The 19,187-nt window shown below is 44.3% G+C and overlaps 1 protein-coding gene across 2 annotated transcripts in view; it reads left to right on the top strand.

The window, feature by feature from the left end:
• LOC127414635 (inactive carboxypeptidase-like protein X2) overlaps window positions 1-17,094 on the top strand; it is a 50,248-nt gene extending 33,154 nt beyond the window's left edge. The window contains exons 18-22 of one of the 2 annotated variants that reach the window (XM_051652814.1): window positions 9,053-9,232; window positions 10,856-11,504; window positions 13,231-13,370; window positions 13,808-13,907; window positions 15,778-17,094. In XM_051652814.1, the coding sequence (XP_051508774.1) occupies window positions 9,053-9,232; window positions 10,856-11,504; window positions 13,231-13,370; window positions 13,808-13,907; window positions 15,778-16,328 (1,620 nt within the window). In that variant the 3' untranslated portion in view covers window positions 16,329-17,094. Of the gene's footprint in view, window positions 1-9,052; window positions 9,233-10,855; window positions 11,505-11,599; window positions 11,656-13,230; window positions 13,371-13,807; window positions 13,908-15,777 lie in introns of those variants that run through there. The other variant, XM_051652817.1, reaches the window with a different exon arrangement.
• The last annotated feature ends 2,093 nt before the right edge of the window (window positions 17,095-19,187 follow it).

A 19,187-nucleotide genomic window follows, 5' to 3' on the forward strand; every position in this document is an offset into this window, starting at 1 on the left:
CATTGCCAAAGAAGCTGGCTGTTCACAGAGTGCTGTATCCAAGCATGTTAACAGAAAGTTGAGTGGAAGGAAAAAGTGTGGAAGAAAAAGATGAGAGCAAGTTTTGTATTTCATTTGGAAACCAAGTTCCTAGAGTCTGGAGGAAGGGTGGAGAAGCTCATAGCCCAAGTTGCTTGAAGTCCAGTGTTAAGTTTCCACAGTCTGTGATGATTTGTGGTGCAATGTCGTCTGCTGGTGTTGGTCCATTGTGTTTTTTTGAAAAGCAAAGTCACTGCACCCATTTACCAAGAAATTTTGGAGCACTTCATGCTTCCTTCTGCTGACCAGCTTTTTAAAGATGCTGATTTCATTTTCCAGCAGGATTTGGCACCTGCCCACACTGCCAAAAGCACCAAAAGTTGGTTAAATGACCATGGTGTTGGTGTGCTTGACTGGCCAGCAAACTCACCAGACCTGAACCCCATAGAGAATCTATGGGGTATTGTCAAGAGGAAAATGAGAAACAAGAGACCAACAAATGCAGATGAGCTGAAGCCCACTGTCAAAGAAACCTGGGCTTCCATACCACCTCAGCAGTGCCACAAACTGATCACCTCCATGCCACGCCGAATTGAGGCAGTAATTAAAGCAAAAGGAGCCCCTACCAAGTTTTGAGTACATATACAGTAAATGAACATACTTTCCAGAAGGCCAACAATTCACTAAAAATGTTTCCCTATCTGTCACTCACTCGACGTTGGTGTCGATGTAGTGACACTAGGGGTCACTCTTGGGAGCCCGAGACACCTCTGGTCTTTGATAAAAGGCCAATGAAAATTGGCGAGTGGTATTTGCATGCCACTCCCCAGGACATACGGGTATAAAAGGAGCTGGTATGCAACCACTCATTCAGATTTTCTCTTCGGAGCCGAACGGTCATGCTCATTGAGCTGAATACTACTGTTCATTCACCTGCTGGATCTGACGGCGCATTTCAGCGGCTTCTCCCTCCTCTGCACTGGTGCACTGCAGAGAATGCCCCTGGGCGCTTCGGCAGAAAAACTAGAGAGTATATTTTCTGAAAGAGCATTTTTCCCCCTCTAAAAGAGTATATATTTCTCTAAAAGAGCGCACACACGGAACGTCTTTTTAAAGACGCGTCTTTTTAAAGATGCTTTTCCGATTGTGTGTTATTCCTGGTTGTGCTCGTTATCTCTCGCCTTCTAACGGTCACGATCACTGTCTTTCGTGTCTGGGCACTGCTCACGCGGAGACAGCGTTCGTGGATGGTCACATTCTCATTGCGAGAATGTGTCCATGGCAACGTTGCGGTCGCGGCTCGCCTTCGTAAGGAAGCGAGCCACCCCAGAGGCTCCCGCCTCGGTCCTTATACCCACGGGTTTGAGGCCAGCGCGGCTAGCACTGGGGGCGATTTGGGGACCCCAATGGGACTGCCTCCGCCGGGTATCCCCCCGCGGACCTCCCATTCCCCAGCACGCTCGTCTGCCCCGATCGGGCTTCCGGGTGAGTCCGCCGGCTCGTCTCACGGCGAGTTCGACCTCTTATTCGGAGCCCGCGAAAGTGATGAGCTCTCGAGCGCAGCATCGGAGAGCGGGCTCGTCCAGTCGGAAGCCTCAGCTGGGCTCCTCCCTTCGGGGTTGATCGCCCAGTCACAGGCTGACGCGGAGATGACGACATGCTTTCCCGGACAGCCGCGAGCGTTGGTTAGAGTGGATTTCACCGCTCTTCCCTGAACCCTCGCGGCTCGGTGATTGGTTCCTGGGCTCGCGGCGCCGCTCAAAGCCACGCCCCGCCCCGTTCCTTTCTTCCCGGAAGTGCATGAAGAGCTGACAAGGTCGCGGGAGGCACCTTTTACTGCCCGGTCCCGATCTTTTCAGCTTCCCCGCTCTCACTACCCTCGATGGTGGGGCGGCCAAGGGTTATTCGGCAATCCCCCAGTGGATAAAGGCGCTCGCGGTGCACCTATGCCCGCAGAGCGCCGCCACCTGGCGCGGGTGCCCAAAGCCCCCGTCCAAGGCCTGTAGGTTTACGTCGTCTCTGACGGTCAAGGCCTACGGCGCTGCTGGACAAGCCGCCTCCGCCCTGCACGCCATGGCTCTCCTGCAAGTCCGCCAAGGCGCTAAAGGAACTGCACGAGGGTAGTTCCGCCCCGGGATTGATGCAGGAACTGCGCTCGGCGACCGACCTCACTCTCCGAGCGACGGAGGTCACGGCGCGGTCTCTCGGGCGGACGATGGCCACACTAGTGGTCCAGGAGCGCCACCTTTGGCTCAACCTGGTCGAGATGGGTGAGGCCGACAGGACACGATTCCTTGCTGCCCCCATTTCCCAGGCGGGCCTATTCGGCGACACCGTCGAGGACTTTGCCCAGCAGTTCTCGATGGTAGAGCAGTAGATGGATGCTAGCCAGCTTGTCCTGCCCCGGCGCGGCTCAAGATCCTGCACCCCATCTACTCATCGCCGAGGGCGTCCCCCTGCGGTGACTGCACCGGCTCCGCCGCAGCCCGCCCCTCCGGCCCGGCCCCGGCGTGGAGCCCACCGCAGGAAGCAGACGCCACCCGTCTCACAGCCGGCACCGAAGAACCCACGGAGGTCTTCGAAGCGCCCCTGAGACGGGCGACCCAGGGACAACAAAACTCGCTGCTCTGGAGCTGGTAAGCAGATCTTCTTTTTGTTACCTTTTGCATTTAATTGCGCTGCATGCCCAAGTGGCTGCAGTACTCAAGAGCTCTGCAAGAGTGGTTTCCTTGTTCCCTGGGTCACATATTCGGTGTGTACGGCTGGCATCACGACCACCGTCCACCACTCCATTTGGCAGGTTGGCGCTCCAGCGGTGGTCTCCCGCCCTGAGCGCCCAGCTGTGGCACAAATCCGCCCCCGATGTGACAGTCTCCACGGGTCATGAGGACAGGCCTCTTCCTCCCCCGTCCCAGGCTGTTCCGGGGGTGGTCACAAGGAGCCAGGTAAGTGCTTCGATGTCCTCGGACTCAGCACGGCCACGATGTGGTGTGGCACCTCAAGCTCCGCCCCGCCGCGAGGCCCCACCAGCCGGTACAGTACCGAAAAAAGGCGGTGGGTTGTGGCCAATCTTGGACCTGCGAGTACTGAAAAGGGCCTTACACAGACTCCCGTTCAAGATGCTGACGCAAAGACGCATTCTAGCGAGCGTCCGGCATCAAGATTGGTTCGCGGCGGTAGACCCGAAGGATGCGTACTTTCACGTCTCGATCCTTCCTCGACACAGACCCTTCCTGCGGTTTGCGTTCGAGGGTCAGGCGTATCGGTACAAGTCCTCCCTTTCGGCCTGTCCCTGTCTCCTCGCATCTTTACGAAGATCACAGAGGCTGCCTTTGCCCCGTTAAGGGAGGTGGGCATTCGCATTCTCAACTATCTCGACGACTGGCTAATCCTAGCTCACTCTCGAGACGGGTTATGCGCACACAGGAACCTGGTGCTCTCACACCTCAGCCGACTAGGGCTTCGGGTCAGCTGGGAAAAGAGCAAGCTCCTCCCGGTTCAGAGCATCTCTTTTCTCGGTTTGGAGTTGGACTCAGTCTCCTTGACGGCGCACCTTATGAACAAGCGCGCCCAATCGGTGCTGGCCTGTTTGAAGGCGTTCAAACAGAAAACAGCGGTTCCACTGAAACATTTTCAGAGGCTCCTGGGGCATATGGCGTCCTCGGCGGTGGCCACCCCGCTCGGGTTGATGCATATGAGGCCGCTTCAGCACTGGCTCCAGACTCGAGTCCCGAGACGGGCATGGCGCCACGGGACACACCGCGTGGCCATTACGTCGGTCTGTCACCGTCTTTTCAGCCCTTGGACCGACCTCTCGTTTCCACGAGCAGGTGTTCCGCTAGAACTGGTCTCCAGGCGCGTCGTGGTCACGACAGACGCCTCCAAAATGGGCTGGGGCGCTGTTGGCAACAGGCACGCAGCCGCCGGCCTCTAGACGGGTCCGCGGCTGCGTTGGCACATCAACTGCCTCGAGTTACTGGCAATTCTGCTCGCCCTGCGGAGGTTCCGGCCGTTGATCCAGGGCAAGCACGTGCTAGTTCGGACAGACAGCACGGCAGCGGTAGCATATGTCAACCGCCAAGGCGGTCTGCGCTCCCGCTGTATGTCATAACTCGCCCGCCGTCTCCTCCAACGGAGTTAGCAGCACCAAGTCGCTGCAAGCCACTCACATCCCGGGCAACCTCAACACTTCGGCGGACGCGCCATAACAACAGGTTACCCTCAAGGGAGAGTGGAGACTCCACCTTCAGGTGGTCCAGCTGATTTGGAGTCGATTCGGTCAGGCACAAGTGCACCTGTTCGCCTCCCAAGAATCCTCCCACTGCCCGCTCTGGTACGCCCTCACCGAGGCCTTCCTCGGCATAGACGCGCTGGCACACAGCTGGTCCCCTGGCATTCGCAAATATGCGTTTTCCCCAGTGAGCCTGCTCGCACAGACCCTGTGCAAGGTCAGGGAGGACGAGGAGAAGGTCGTCCTGGTAAGCACCCTACTGGCCCGCCCAGACGTGGTGCTCGGACCTCACGCTCCTCGTGACAGCTCCCCCCGGGCATATTCCTCTGAGGAAGGCCCTTCTTTCTCAGGGAAGGGGCACCATCGGGCACCCGCGCCCAGACCTCTGGAATCTCCATGTCTGGCCCCTGGACGGGACGCGGAAGACCTAAGCTGTCTCCCACCTGCGGTGGTAGACACGTTCACTCAGGCTAGGGCTCCCTCTACGAGGTGCCTGTATGCCTTTAAGTGGTGTCTGTTCGCTAAGTGGTGTTCTTCCCATCAGGAAGACCCCCAGAGGTGCGCAGTCAGATCAGTGCTTTCCTTCCTGCAAGAGAGGTTGGAAGGGAGGCTGTCCCCTTCCACCTTGAAGGTGTACGTTGCTGCCATAGCAGCACACCATGACGCAGTCGACGGTAAGTCCTTAGGGAAGCATGATCTGATCATCAGGTTCCTAAGAGGCGCCAGGAGGCTGAATCCCTCCAGGCCACGCCTTGTTCCCTCATCGGACCTCTGTAGTTTTTCAGGGTCTACAGAGAGCCCCCTTTGAGTTTTGCAGTCAGCCGGGCTTAAGGCACTCTCCTTGAAGACTGCCCTCCTGACTGCGCTCACTTCCATCAAGAGGGTAGGTGACCTGCAAGCGTTCTCTGTCAGCGAAACGTGCCTGGAGTTCGGTCCGGGCTATTCTCACGTGATCCTGAGACCCCCGACCGGGCTATGTGCCCAAGGTTCCCACCACTCCTTTTAGGGACCAGGTGGTGAACCTGCAAGCGCTGCCCCAGAAGGAGGCAGACCCAGCCCTGTCGTTGCTGTGTCCGGTGCGCGCTTTACGCATCTATTTGGATCGCACACAGAGCTTTAGAATCTCTGAGCAGCTCTTTGTCTGCTTTGGTGTACAGCGGAAAGGAAGCGCTGTCTCCAAGTAGAGGATCGCCCACTGGCTCATTGACGCCATAACTATGGCATGTCTCGCCCAAAACATGCCGCCCCCGGTAGGGCTACGAGCCCATTCTACCCGTGGTGTAGCGGCTTCTAGGGCCCTGGCCAGAGGTGCCTCTCTAACAGACATTGCAGAGCAGCGGGCTGGGCAACACCCAACACCTTTGCAAGGTTCTACAGCCTCCGGGTGGAACCGGTTTCGTCCCAGGTAGTGGCACGCAACACAAGCGGATAAGCCCGGGATAGCCGGCCGGGTGTATCGCTTGCACATAGCGCCTTCCACCTCCTTTTGAGCTGAAGACGTGCGCTGTTAATTCCCAGTAGTGTTCACAAAAGTTGTTCCCTGGTTGACTTCCTCCGAGCCCTGTGGCAGTCGAGTTTTCGGAGAGACTCGCTGCCGGCCCAGTACACGCGCTAACTAAGAGCCCGGTTCTGGGGTAGGTGCTCCGCATGTGGTGGTTCCCTGTAAGGCTAACCCCATGCGATCTATATCTTCCGCTAGTTCGTTTCCCTACTGGCAAACTGCGTCTTCCTTGGGCAGAGCCCCTCAGTCTCCATGTTGTAGTAACTCCTCCCCCATTGGGCAGGATCTACCTTGAAGGCTCTCCACATGGTTGGAAAGACCATGTGATGTATTCTTCCAATTAAATATCCCCCCCTTTCTTGGGGCGAGGTGTGGTCTCCGCGGTGTCCTCCCCTTGGGAGGGACCTGGCGGCCCAGTCAGATAATCCCCCTTCTTTTTTAGGGAGTGGAAAAAGAGAAGGGGAAAGAGGCCACGACTGCGTTAAGCCTGTCTCTATCTCTGGGTAGTCAACTTGTCCCCAAAAAGGGCCGTTTGACACTCATAACTGTGTTGGGGGAGGTTACGTGTCGACCTGGTGCGCTGGCTATGAGGCACACAGCAAGTCTGCCCACCACACACCGCCAGTTCACGTAACACAGTTCAGCCTTGTGGCGTTTTGTATAGGGACCCCTAGTGTCACTACATCGACACCAACGTCGAGTGAGTGACAGATAGGGAACGTCATGATTACTGGTGTAACCTCCGTTCCCTGATGGAGGGAACGAGACATTGGTCCCTCCTGCCACAACGCTGAACTACCCGCTGAAATGGCCAGACCTTATATCGGCTCCTCAGCGTAAAACCTGAATGAGTGGTTGCATACCAGCTCCTTTTATACCCGTATGTTCGGGGGAGTGGCATGCAAATACCACTCGCCAATTTTCATTGGCCTTTTATCAAAGACCAGAGGTGTCTCGGGCTCCCAAGAGTGACCCCTAGTGTCACTACATCGACACCAACATCTCGTTCCCTCCATCAGGGAACGGAGGTTACACCAGTAACCATGACGTTTTTTATTGGTCTTATGATGTATTCAAATTTTTTGAGATAGTGAATTGGTGGGTTTTTGTTAAATGTGAGCCAAAATCATCACAATTAAAAGAACCAAAGACTTAAACTACTTCAGTCTGTGTGCATTGAATTTATTTAATACACGAGTTTCACAATTTGAGTTGAATTACTGAAATAAATGAACTTTTCCACGACATTCTAATTTATTGAGATGCACCTGTACATTCCTACCAGCCCCACTCTAAGCTAACATTTAGCTTTTAGTAATATTTAGCTAATAGGAAGCTAATGTTAGCAAAGTGATGTAGCCAGGAATCTTGTGAACAAAATGCCAATGTTTAAGTGTTTTAATTATGGCTGGGATATTTAACAAATTAATTTCTGCGATTAATAGTTGACTGTTTAACGCGTCAAAAAAAAAAGCAGTTAATGCAGTATCCATTTCTTTCACTTCCTAAAACTTCACTAATGTTTTTCCCCACTTCCTGTGGCTAAGATTGGCATAAATAAATTTCCAGAAGGTACACGCTCAACTTGACTGCACTTTCTAGCACAGAAACTGATTGTGTGGAGCAGTGCACGCTTATTCAGTATGTGCGATGCATAACAAACACGTGAGGGAATTTACTGTTTTGAGAATGTAGACTTACCCGCTAGTGGTGAGCCAGGTGTGGAAGAGATACGTGCAAGCTACCATACCTCTTTACATCGCATGAAAACGCTCTCTTACCAGTGTCAAAAACGAAACTGCGTGAAAGAGACTCAGCGTATGCTTGATAGAGAATGAACAGCAGCCAAATAAAATCATACTTTTGAGATTTCAAATTCAGCATTAAATTTGTTTTATATCTGTATAAAATATATGTATAGTGTCTTATAAAGCATTGGTAATGTACACTTTAGTTTATCTTGCCAATAAAGCTCTATATGAATTGAATCTGCCCATTTGATCCTTATTATTAAAAAGTCCACTGGATTTTTGCCCAACATTTAATTACAGCATATCCACTGATTTTATGGCATGTAAACATATACTTGAATCAAAAATGTATACCTGTAAAAAATGTCTAATTAACTCAATCCACAAAAAAAATTAATATTTTAATGTTATATATATATATATATATATATAATATATATATATATATATATATATAAATGAATAGTGACTAACCAATTTCTTGCAAGTTCTTAAATGTAAATATATTTATAATTATATTTTAATGTTTGTTTTAATGTACCATGTACCATGATCGAGATTGATCACAGAAAACTGTGCGATTAATTCGTTATTTTTTTTATCGATTCATAGCCCTAGTTTTAATACATTCTCTGTCTATAAGTTCTTAATAAAGCCTTTTTATTGTGCCCTAATATTTCAAAGGGACATTTCTTCTTTCTGTACAGTGTCTTCCATTGCTTGTACAAATAATTCTCAGCTAAACTAGTCACTAGTGGGTATTCCTACTACTATCGTGCTAACGTTATTGGCAGACTGCATGTTTGGCCATATCTTTTGAAAATCTTATAAAAAATGAGACATATTGCCAGTAAAATTAAGATATCATTCTAATTTGATAAGGAACCAGTTTTCTTGTCGCCAATGAACATTTTGCCATGGAGTGTTTTTATATAAACTGCAGTATTGCTCATTGCATCATATTAACAAGATGAACAGTCTATCAATGTAGGAATCAAACTCACTCAGACGGCTGATCATTTCTTTTCAACGCAACATTTTTTAAAATTATATCCATAATTATGCTATATGTTGTTGCAGACGAATCATATAGAACAGTGAAATCGTTTACAGAAACTTTATCTTCCTTTAATCTTCCTTTCCTGCATTAGACTCTCACAGTAGACGGATGACGTGAAATACACGGACACCGTCTTCTCTCCTATTGGTTGTCGCTCCTAGAAGTCGCTTCTCATTTGCATAAAGTTAAACTTTTCTCAACTTTCTCAAGTCGATGGACATGCCCATATCTTATTGCCAGAGGTCGCAGTCTCTCCTGTCGTCGGAAGTTGCCAGCTCTCATTGAAAATGCTTTGAGTCGCTGCATGTGTGTACGGGGCTTTAGAGTTGTCTGTACATGTTAAATTGGGATAGTAGAAAGTATTTTAACATCTGAAAAATTCCATACCACACCTTTAAGTATTTCTTTGCATTATTTTCACTTTGGTGTTGGTTCCTAGCTCTTTAACCTAAAAATGTGTTTCTTTTTTTGCTTGAACATCACTCAAACAGGGTTCAGAGTTGGGGAGCTGGACATTAGGGCACTGGACTGAAGATGGCCATGATATCTTTCAGAACTTTCCAGACCTAAATAACATTTTCTGGGATGCACAGGACAAAGGCATGGTGCCCAAACTGACTCCAAATCACCACCTGCCCATCCCTGAGGGCTATCTGTCAGTCAATGGCTCAGTAAGTAAAGAAATACTAATGGAAGGAGGTCTACTTGCTATCCATTAGCACTCCCATATCAATGGCAGTTGCTCGGCTGGCGCAGGACCCGCTGGAAGTACAGTACATGAAATTTGCAATATTTGCTCATGGAACCACAGAAATATTTAAGCCAATCACCTGAGCCACAAATATCATGTGACTAATCACTTTAGACCCACAGCAAATTGATATCCTGACAACGCTGATTTTAGCAAACAGGGAAAAATAAGTACAGTTCACGCTTTTAACAGCCCTAAAAAAAAATTGCCACTAGTAAAACATATTCTTTACTATAATGAAATATTAGAAATTAGAGCTGTCTATCAATTAAAAATTTTAATTGAATTAATTACATGGTGTGCTGATTAATTAATCAAATGAATTAATGGTGGTGGTGTAGTGGACTAAAGCACTGAACTGGTAAGTGGAAGGTTGTTGGTTCAATCCCCACAGCCACCACCATTGTGTCCTTGAGCAAGGCACTTAATGCCAGGTTGCTCCAGGGGGATTGTCCCTGTAATCAGGGCACTGTAAGTCACTTTGGATAAAAGTGTCAGCCAAATGCATAAATATGAATTGCAATTTATTGTATATATAAATATTAGTTGTGAAAGCCCCTCAGATAACAATAATTCAGTATAAAATGATGAAATAATTATTACATTTAAATAATTACATGTATGTGTATGTGTGTGTGTGTGTGTGTGTGTGTATATATATATATATATATATATATATATATATATATATTATTAAAAAAAAATCAGATAATTCAAATGCATTACATTATTGTGGCAGAGGAGTTAAGCATTGATAAGACAATACAAAAAGTGACTTTAGGATCCAGTGCATTGTTTATTTGCATATTATTGAACATAAGCCTTCGTTGACCTTCACAGCAATCCATTTTTGCAATTGAATCCATCAGTCAGTCTGAGATTTATTATGAGGGCTTGTCTAAGGACCCGTCAATGTACACCTGCATCAGACGGATGCTTTTGGAGCATCTCACTTTGGTTGCATCACTTCATAAACATAAAATGTTTAGGTTGCTGTGTCAAGTTAAACGTAGTTTGAAAAACACCTCTTGAGATCCCTAAGTTCGAATTTGCACTCCAAGCAGTGTTTTTAACACAAGAACGCATCCTTGTGTTGTGCTGTCTGCTGAAGGGTTGGTTTGTTCTCTGTTTGTATTAGCTGCGCATTGCCTATACAGCTGAAGTTTCGCTTACTGCCCCCTGGAGAAAACAGGTGGGACTTCAACCTTGAATTGCTCAGGAATCTTCCTTTTTAAGGTCCGGGGACATGATTAATTGCGTACATTTTTTTAACACGTTATTTTTTTTAATAATTAATCACACTGAATTAACGTGTTATATTGACCACCTTATTAGTAATATATACTGTATGTTGCTTAAAAAAAATCTTTTGCTACTTTTGAATGGCCGTCAATGAAGAAAGATGCTTTTTTGAAACCAGATGGTGCAGTGACAGCACTGACCAGCAGGGCCTAACTGGGCCATGCTAACCAGACAATATATTGTACATTTGTACCTTTTGTAATAAATAAAGAATATTCTTTATGCTCTATGCTTTATTCAGGTTGCTGTGGAGACTCTTGCCCTCATCTCCTGGATGGAGAACCATCCATTTGTGCTTGGTGCCAACCTGCAGGGTGGTGAGAGACTGGTGACGTACCCCTTTGACATGCACCGCCTCACCAAGGAGTCTGAGGAGAGAGAGAAAAAACTAAACTCCAGAGCAAACAGACGTAAACGGCAGTATGAGGAAGAGGAGGAAGAAGAACCCAACCCTTACCTTCACATTGGGTACCATCAGGAGAGCTACGGCAGCCCCCAAGATAACCATGCGCACCATCAAGAGAACTATGGCTACCATCAAGAAAGTTATGGGTACCATCATGAGAACCAAAGGTATCATGAAGAGAACCAAGGGTATCATGAAGAGAACCAAGGGTACCATCATGAGAACCAAGGGTACCACCATGAAGGTCACTCTGAAGGTTACCATGAGGGCTATCAAGAAGGATACCCAGAGGGATATGGAGAGGGTGAACCAGAGGAGGAGATCAGGGTGATTGAGGACCAGTCTTTGTTCCGATGGTTGGCCTTATCTTACTCCTCCACTCACCGCACCATGACTCAGACCTACCAGGGAGGTTGCCATACTGATGATCCAACGGGTGGACAGGGAATTGTCAACCGTGCCAAGTGGAAGCCCATCCCAGGAAGTAAGCATTAGGAATTTGTAATACTCTGTCAAAAACTAAGTAATTAAGCTAGTTCATTCATTTAGAAGGATCATTAAAGCTGAAGTTGGTATTAGGGTCGTCAACAGGGCAGGGAAGGAGAACACAGGGAAGCAGGTTTTTCCAGGCTCAGGTAGGACCTTTAATCGGCCATTTCAATGCTTTACAACTTCACAAACTCGTCAGCTTCACAGGCATGTAGTAACTTAACACATCGGCTTCACAAACATAACAGATTAAACATAGCAGCTTCAGGAGCACCGTGGCCTTCCTTGTGCCAGACTCTCTCTCTCTCTCTCTCTCTCTCTCTCTCTCTCTCTCTCTCTCTCTCTCTCTCTCTCTCTCTCTCTCTCTCTCTCTCTCTCTCTCTCTCTCTCTCTCTCTCTCTCTCTCTCTCTCTCTCTCTGCTGGTGGCGTGGCTGCTTATATGCCGCTCTCCCCATGCTCACTGGAATTAGAGACAGCCTTCTCTCTCTCTCCGGACGGATGCTTGACCACGCCCCTGCTGCCACAATCAGTGCTTGGCACACATCCAAAATTCAAATGCTCATTGTAGCATTCGAATATGCATTTTTATCTTAAATTCGAATATTGGAATTTGACAGCCTTAGTGGATATAATTTCTGTGGTACAAGCCTCTTAAAACGGAATTGCAAAAACTCATGCCATTGGTTGAGCCAATGTTCCTGGGATACTCAGAAAACAATGCAATGTGTTGAAAGCACCACAGAGCCACAGTGGGTGCATCTCAACCAGCTCCCTATAACGTAATTCAGTATATCACGAACAATAATTCGGGCACTGTCAAAGGTGTCTATCCACTGAACTTCGGCACTGAGTTCAGAATTGCATACTACCATACAACTCTTACTATTTCTGCCATAGACAGATATGGCAGAAGTAGTATGAGTAGTATGGGTAGTATGCAATTGAGAACTCAGCCAGGGACACTTATGACTCAATTACCTACGACACGATAACGAGCTCACAATTAATTAGCAACATCGCTATATATAAATAACACTATCATTCATTTTCGTTGAAGACAGTCAAGCGTACAGTGTTATTCTGAAAGATTTGACGTTAAATAAAGAAATAAAAATGTAAAGGAATGTATTTTAAATCTACTTTTAAAAACACTAATATTTAAAAGATTGTTTCTCTTTCATGGTCATTATAGATTAAAGATACAAACAACATCTCTTTTAAAGAGAAAATAAGGCTTTGACATCATATATTTACACTTGTGCTTGACTTCTAATGACTTGAGAGACGACATGACGAAGTTTCCGGTAAGGGAACACAGTGAGCAACGATGCTCCCTGGTTTTTACGCTGCATTGTGGAATATTTTAGGGAGAAAACATTTCAGTGCACTGGAGCGATTTTGCGAATGAGACAGCCCATAAAATGTCCGACTCCCTGATCAGTGCCCTGACTACTGAACTAGGGAACTGACTGAGACACACCCAGTGTTACACATGGCTTACTTTATAGTTGTCTTTGCATATTAAGCTGGGATAGAAGGAAGTATTTTAACATTAAAAAACAGCACACTTCAGCTTTAAGATCTAATTTTACGTTGGGTGTTGGTCACTTTCATGCTGCAAGTTATTTATAGGCTCAATTAAATGTATTGGTTCATCTGTTTACTCATTTAACAAATGGTTTCTTTTTTATACCTGTTCCTGTCACTTCCTCTCTCTTAGGTATGAATGACTTCAGCTATTTTCACACCAACTGTTTTGAGCTGTCCATTTTCCTAGGCTGTGATAAGTTCCCACATCAGAGTGAGCTCTTGAGAGAATGGGAGAATAACAGAGAGGCCATGCTGACATTCATGGCTCAGGTGAGCTGCTCATATCAGCATTAGTAGTGTGGCTGAAAGACAATATTCATGGCAGCACTTTACAATAAGGTTATATTTGTTAACATTATTTAACTACATTTGTTAACATGAACAACAATACTTTTACAGCATTTATTAATCATGGTTTATGATAATTTCAACATTTTATTGATATTTTTTTTTTAATTAAAAGTTGTTCACATTAACACTAGTTAATGCATTATGAACTAACAAAGAAAAAAATTAAGTATTTAATAAATGCTTTTAAAAATATCGTTCATTGTTAGTTCATGATACGTAATAGATAAATGTTAACAAATGGAATCTTATTATAAAGTGATACCATATTCATCATGGGTCAGTAACATGTTTAGGAACAGAACAGCCCCTTTAACAATCCCTGTGCAACTTCACATTAACCTTGGACCTTTACCCAGGTACATCGAGGAATTAAGGGAGTTGTGAGGGATAAAGAGGGCAACCCCATTGTGAACGCCACTGTGTCTTTGGAGGGAGTCAATCATGATGTCAGGACAGGTACGAAGATGTTTTCTGAAGTTCTGAAATAATATTTTTAAGAGAATTCTTACTGAACTTTTTTTAGTAGAGACAGCTGACAATGTCCCTCAGTCCATCTGTTAGATTAGTGTGGTCGACTAGTTTTAAGTTGCGTTTCAATTTGCTGGGTCCCTACGCAGTAATCACTGCTCCCTAAACAATGAGCAGGGGATATCTGTTGAAATTTACTTTACTTGAAGCAATTCATTCATTTGGTATTCCCTTCAATAATAAACAAACTCGGACAACACGAGTCGCCCAGTTTACGGGTCTCGAGTAAGATTGCATCATAAAAATATGAATGTTATATGAATAACCATACTTTTATAATTACATGCATACACTGTGTATATATTGTATAAATGTATAGAAAACATCTGTGTGTATTCATTTAAAATATTTGTATATATTTAAAAGTATATAATTTAATATAATATAATTCCTTATTCTATATGATGTTTGAAGTTCCCTTCCAACTGAACATATACATTCCCTTCGATTTGGAATCTCACTTAAGATTGCTGAAATGAAGTAAAGTGAGTGAGTGAGTAAAATCCTCTTGCAAAAGTTGTGTCTTTAAATTCATCCCCTTTAAAGCACTGCTTCTACAGTCATACACAAGAAAAAGTACGTCTTTGGCAGTTGTGTTTCAGCTTAAGATATTTTTGAGCATCTTGCACCATAAGCTTTGCATTTAAGATGGCGTATAATGTTAAAGCATATTTTTAAAATGTGCTTTGAGACCCTTGTGTTTATCTAATTTTTTTAAACAATTTGGGAAACGTTGCCATATGCCACAAATGGAAAGTGGTCCAAAAACTAGTTTTTCTTAGATGATCAATTTCTCCCTAAATTGATCATTTTAATTAATTATTTCCTTAAAATCAACATTTCTTTAATCAATTGATGTATTTACCGTATACACTTGGAAATCCTACAAACTAAAATCGAATGAATCATTATCGTGTGTAATTTGATATTGTTAATTATTTTCACGGTCACTAAAGCCTAGCTCATCCTCACTGTTGTCAATCAGTAATGAGCACTTTGCACTCTCTTGTACTTTCCATAAAATATTGCTGTTTTGATTTTTTTCTGAAAAGAAGAAATACAAATCGTCAATGTGTTATGCATAAATGCAATTACATTATGGTAAACATTTCCAAATAAATAAATAAATGCAATATTAAAATAGATGCCACTATCTGTAAAAATTCTCAGTGGGAAAATGCATTAGTGCAATTAAATTATAGTACAGAGTTGACATATGACAACACATTTTTCAATGTGGTACAGTGTTGCTATATGACAATGTTCATATTTTCTTAATATTCTGTAAAACAAAACAAAAAAGATAAAATTGATCAGTTAACAACAATATCTAATTAACTTATGATAAAGAAAAAAGTCATGATGTAGAAGAAACATACAGAAATGTGTTAAAGCATTTTGTGGAGCACTTCAGCAGCCTGGAGACTAAATTAAACTTCATTTGGTTTAATAAAAGCATATTATTGGTTATTTAAAGACTGCCCTTTTATTTCCACCAATGAATTATCTTTTAACATTTTCTGAAAGGTGAGAAAGTGAAAGAAAAGGAATTGTTACCATATGGCTACACCATACCATACAGGGCTAAACAAAAGTGCCTGATCAATGTCAGGTGAACACAAAATCAGTCTAATTTTTCAGGGCTTCCTTAAGAACGAGTAGTTGACTAGTTGTTCAGGCAACCCAGCTACAAGTCGATTTTGAAAATATATAGTTTTGCATATTCCTAGTCTGCACTAAAGGATTACAATAAAAATTAGGAAAATTTTGAAAAACAAAGGCTCTCTTTTACTCTTAGGTGAATCTGGTGATTACTGGCGAATTCTAAACCCTGGAGAGTACCATGTAACGGCCCGAGCGGAAGGCTATTCTCCCTTCACCCGTCTGTGTGTGGTCGGGTTTGACCCAGGTGCCACCCTGTGCAACTTTGACCTCACCAAGTCGAACTGGGACCGCATCAAACAGATCATGGCTCTCCATGGCAACAGGCCCATCCGGTTGCTGAGCAACGGCAATAGGGGCGGTGGACAGTACTTTTCACACAGTAGTGGAGGAAGATACATCAGCAACCAAATTCCTGTTGGTAATGATGGAGACATGAACAGAGCTCGTCTTCGACGGTTACGGCTGTTAAGACTCCGTCGCCTGCGGCAACAGAGGCTGCTGGCCGCCAAAAAAACTCCACCTACCACGACCACAACCAGCATGACTACAGTTCTGCCCACTACAGAGAGTACCACACCCTGGTATGACTCTTGGCACCTTGAAACCCTCGAAGAGCACACAACCCCAACAGAAGAGATTGAGTTGACAGACTACAACTACAACTACAAAATAGATGATTATTAAAACCAAATTACAGATAAAAGTTTCAGTCCAAACATTGATTGTTTTGGACTATTATAGGCCAAACATTGCCATGTTTTCACCCTTTGGTTTGATTGGTTTCAGTGACTCACTTTTTGTTCTTAATTTCCTAGAATATTTGGATGTGAATTAATGTAGTAATTAAATATTTTGATGCCATCAACAACAAAGCCGGATCCATTTTGGCATTATGAGCAAGTCCAAGGCTGTAAACAGCTCAGGGTAGAATCTCCAAGTTGTCATCTCGTAATTACAGTAATTCTGACACAACGTGAGCACAGAATTAGATATGCTTTGTACATAACTTCCATTGCTTGGGTAGGCATTTTAAGTAATTACACATTTCATTTCAGAGCATTAAAGCCAGTCTGGATTCTCATTAGCTCTCAATATTCTGATTGTAAAGACTGTAAAGGTTGCAGCTTTCAAAAGCTTGAAAAGCCTCAAGGAAGTAAGAATCACTCTGTTGTTTTCTCATGATAGACATCTGTACTATATTACCAAAAAGTAACATGAGGACTTCTCATATGATGTACACCTCTCACCCACATCAAACCAGAAGAAGGGAATCAAGAGAATGTTAATTACAAAAGAGAGACTTAAATAATATTTGTTTCTCACACACAAACAGCCAGTGTTTGTTAAAGTCAATTGCACACGGGAGATTTTCCCTAAAAGCTCTACTGGGTACAATGGCCTGAGGTAAAGGACATTTTCTTTTCAAATAATAAAGTGTTGTTTACATATCCACACTGTTGATTGTTTTATCTACATTATAGTGTTACAGGCACAATCTAGTCATCTTCAAACCCTGCTTAAGCAAGCACCAACTCGCTCATGTTGTCTACATTATGACAAGCTTTATTTCAAAAGCACAGGATCTTCCATCATAAGCTACCGCAAACGTATTGCTACCTTGGCTTTCAGGTACACCTTGGCTTTCAGGTCCTTTGCCATGATTGGTAGTGTGGCGTATTTCCACTGAAGTGGACCTCTTCCTGAGTAAAGATCTTTCTTTCAGAAAGACTTATAGAGGAAATAAATTGATATGATCTTTTATTTATGGAATAACAATAAAAAAATGAATGTGATTAAAGTCCATTTGGTGTATGCCCCATCCGACAGTCCGAAGAGATTCTAATTTGAACAATAAATACTACTCCAAAAGAAAGGAGAAAATTGTTCCAAATGGATTAACAAACCGGGTCTTCATGGCAGGGGAATTCAATCTGGAAAAGAGAAGCAAGATATTAATTAAAACCTTGAAAATGTATCATGACGTGAAAAGTGTGCAATATCCTTGCGAAAGGATAACCCATGATAACCGATGCGTGTCAGCTCTTGTAAAAAAGGCAAGCATGGTTTGTGCAATACCATTGAAAAAGGACAAACCATGCTTTGTGTTTGTTTATGAGCCCTTGTAAAAGGGCGAGTGTGATTTGTGCAATATCCTTGCAAAAGTATGAAGCATGTTTTGCTTTTGAGCCCTTGCAATAAGGGCAAAAAAAATTGTGCAATACCCTTGCAAAAGGATAAAAAATGCTAAGTATTCAATATAATGTGTTAATTGCTGATTATAAATTATATTAATAACTAACTGGTGATGAGTGGAACAAAATGCATGAAGATGACCCCTGGCCACCACCAGATATGTGGGAATAATGACCATTTACTTTCAAGTGATAGAGAGGGGACATGACTGATAATTTGAGGGTTAGAACGAATGTATTTCTAATAGAATGAAGAAGACCAGTGACAGAGCATCTTAATTGTGGACTCTGATATTACCTGAGGAGTGGCTGCTGTGGCAGATCCAATTCTGAATGAATGCCTCAAGTAAAGACGGGTGTTTGAGGATAACGGAAAGGTGAATTCTGAACCAGTAAAATTGGAGAAAAAGAAATGTCAGGAAAAGATAGCTCACAAGACGGCAGAAAGGAAAGTGAGTTAGAAGTGAATTCTCCACACTGCAGAAACACGTTAAAAGCCAAAAGAACAAAACGCTTCCAGAAAAATATAGATATATCCGGAAAAGAATTCTCATCTAAGGGATGAAATCATAAGATGTAAAATTTTTAAGGTTATTGATCAGGAAGAGAGGGACAAGATTTTTTAACTCCTTTAAGAAGCAGGCGAATAGAGGAACTGGAAAGAAGTCTAGGGATATCAGTAGAATGACATCTTGCATTGAATTGAATTCCCGCCACCATTATAGTGATTGAAGAAGATTTCAGGAATCTGATGTTAAAGCAAAAGGAAATGAAAGCGCAAACAGTGGGAACTAGAACAGGAAATGGAGAAGACTCTATGAGTTGAAGCCTGGAGTCTATGTTTTTTAACGGATATGGCGAGGGAGCTCCAGCTGAACTTGAAGCAGTGGCCTCGTCTGAGGATGGTCTCCTACAAGACTGAGATCTAGGCAGAGATCCAGATGTTGCTGACCATTTTTGACCCGTCAGTTTTGGAGCAGATGCAGAAGCTTGAGATAGGGAAGAAGTGTCATCTGGGAGGGAAGAAGGGCATCCTAATATATTTTGGGCAAGCTGATTCATTTCTGTTCTGGAGAGATCGGGGCTAATGAAGATGCCTTCTAATTTGAGAATCCTTCTGTGGGACAGCGATCCCACTGAAACTCCAGAAGTTGCAGACACATGCTGTGAAGAGGAGCTGGATTAACTGGAATTGCAGGTAAGGAGAAAGGAACTAAATCCACATCCATTGAGGGTATTTGCTTGTCAGGGAGCGAAAATGACTCAGGCGTAGCAGAGCTGTCAGAATGAATTGCCATGTCGTCACACCGAAACAACAAAGTGATAGGCTGTAAGAAGACATTTAAAGTGA

The sequence above is a fragment of the Myxocyprinus asiaticus genome, chromosome 24, assembly GCF_019703515.2.
Source record: "Myxocyprinus asiaticus isolate MX2 ecotype Aquarium Trade chromosome 24, UBuf_Myxa_2, whole genome shotgun sequence".
Lineage (NCBI taxonomy): Eukaryota > Metazoa > Chordata > Actinopteri > Cypriniformes > Catostomidae > Myxocyprinus > Myxocyprinus asiaticus.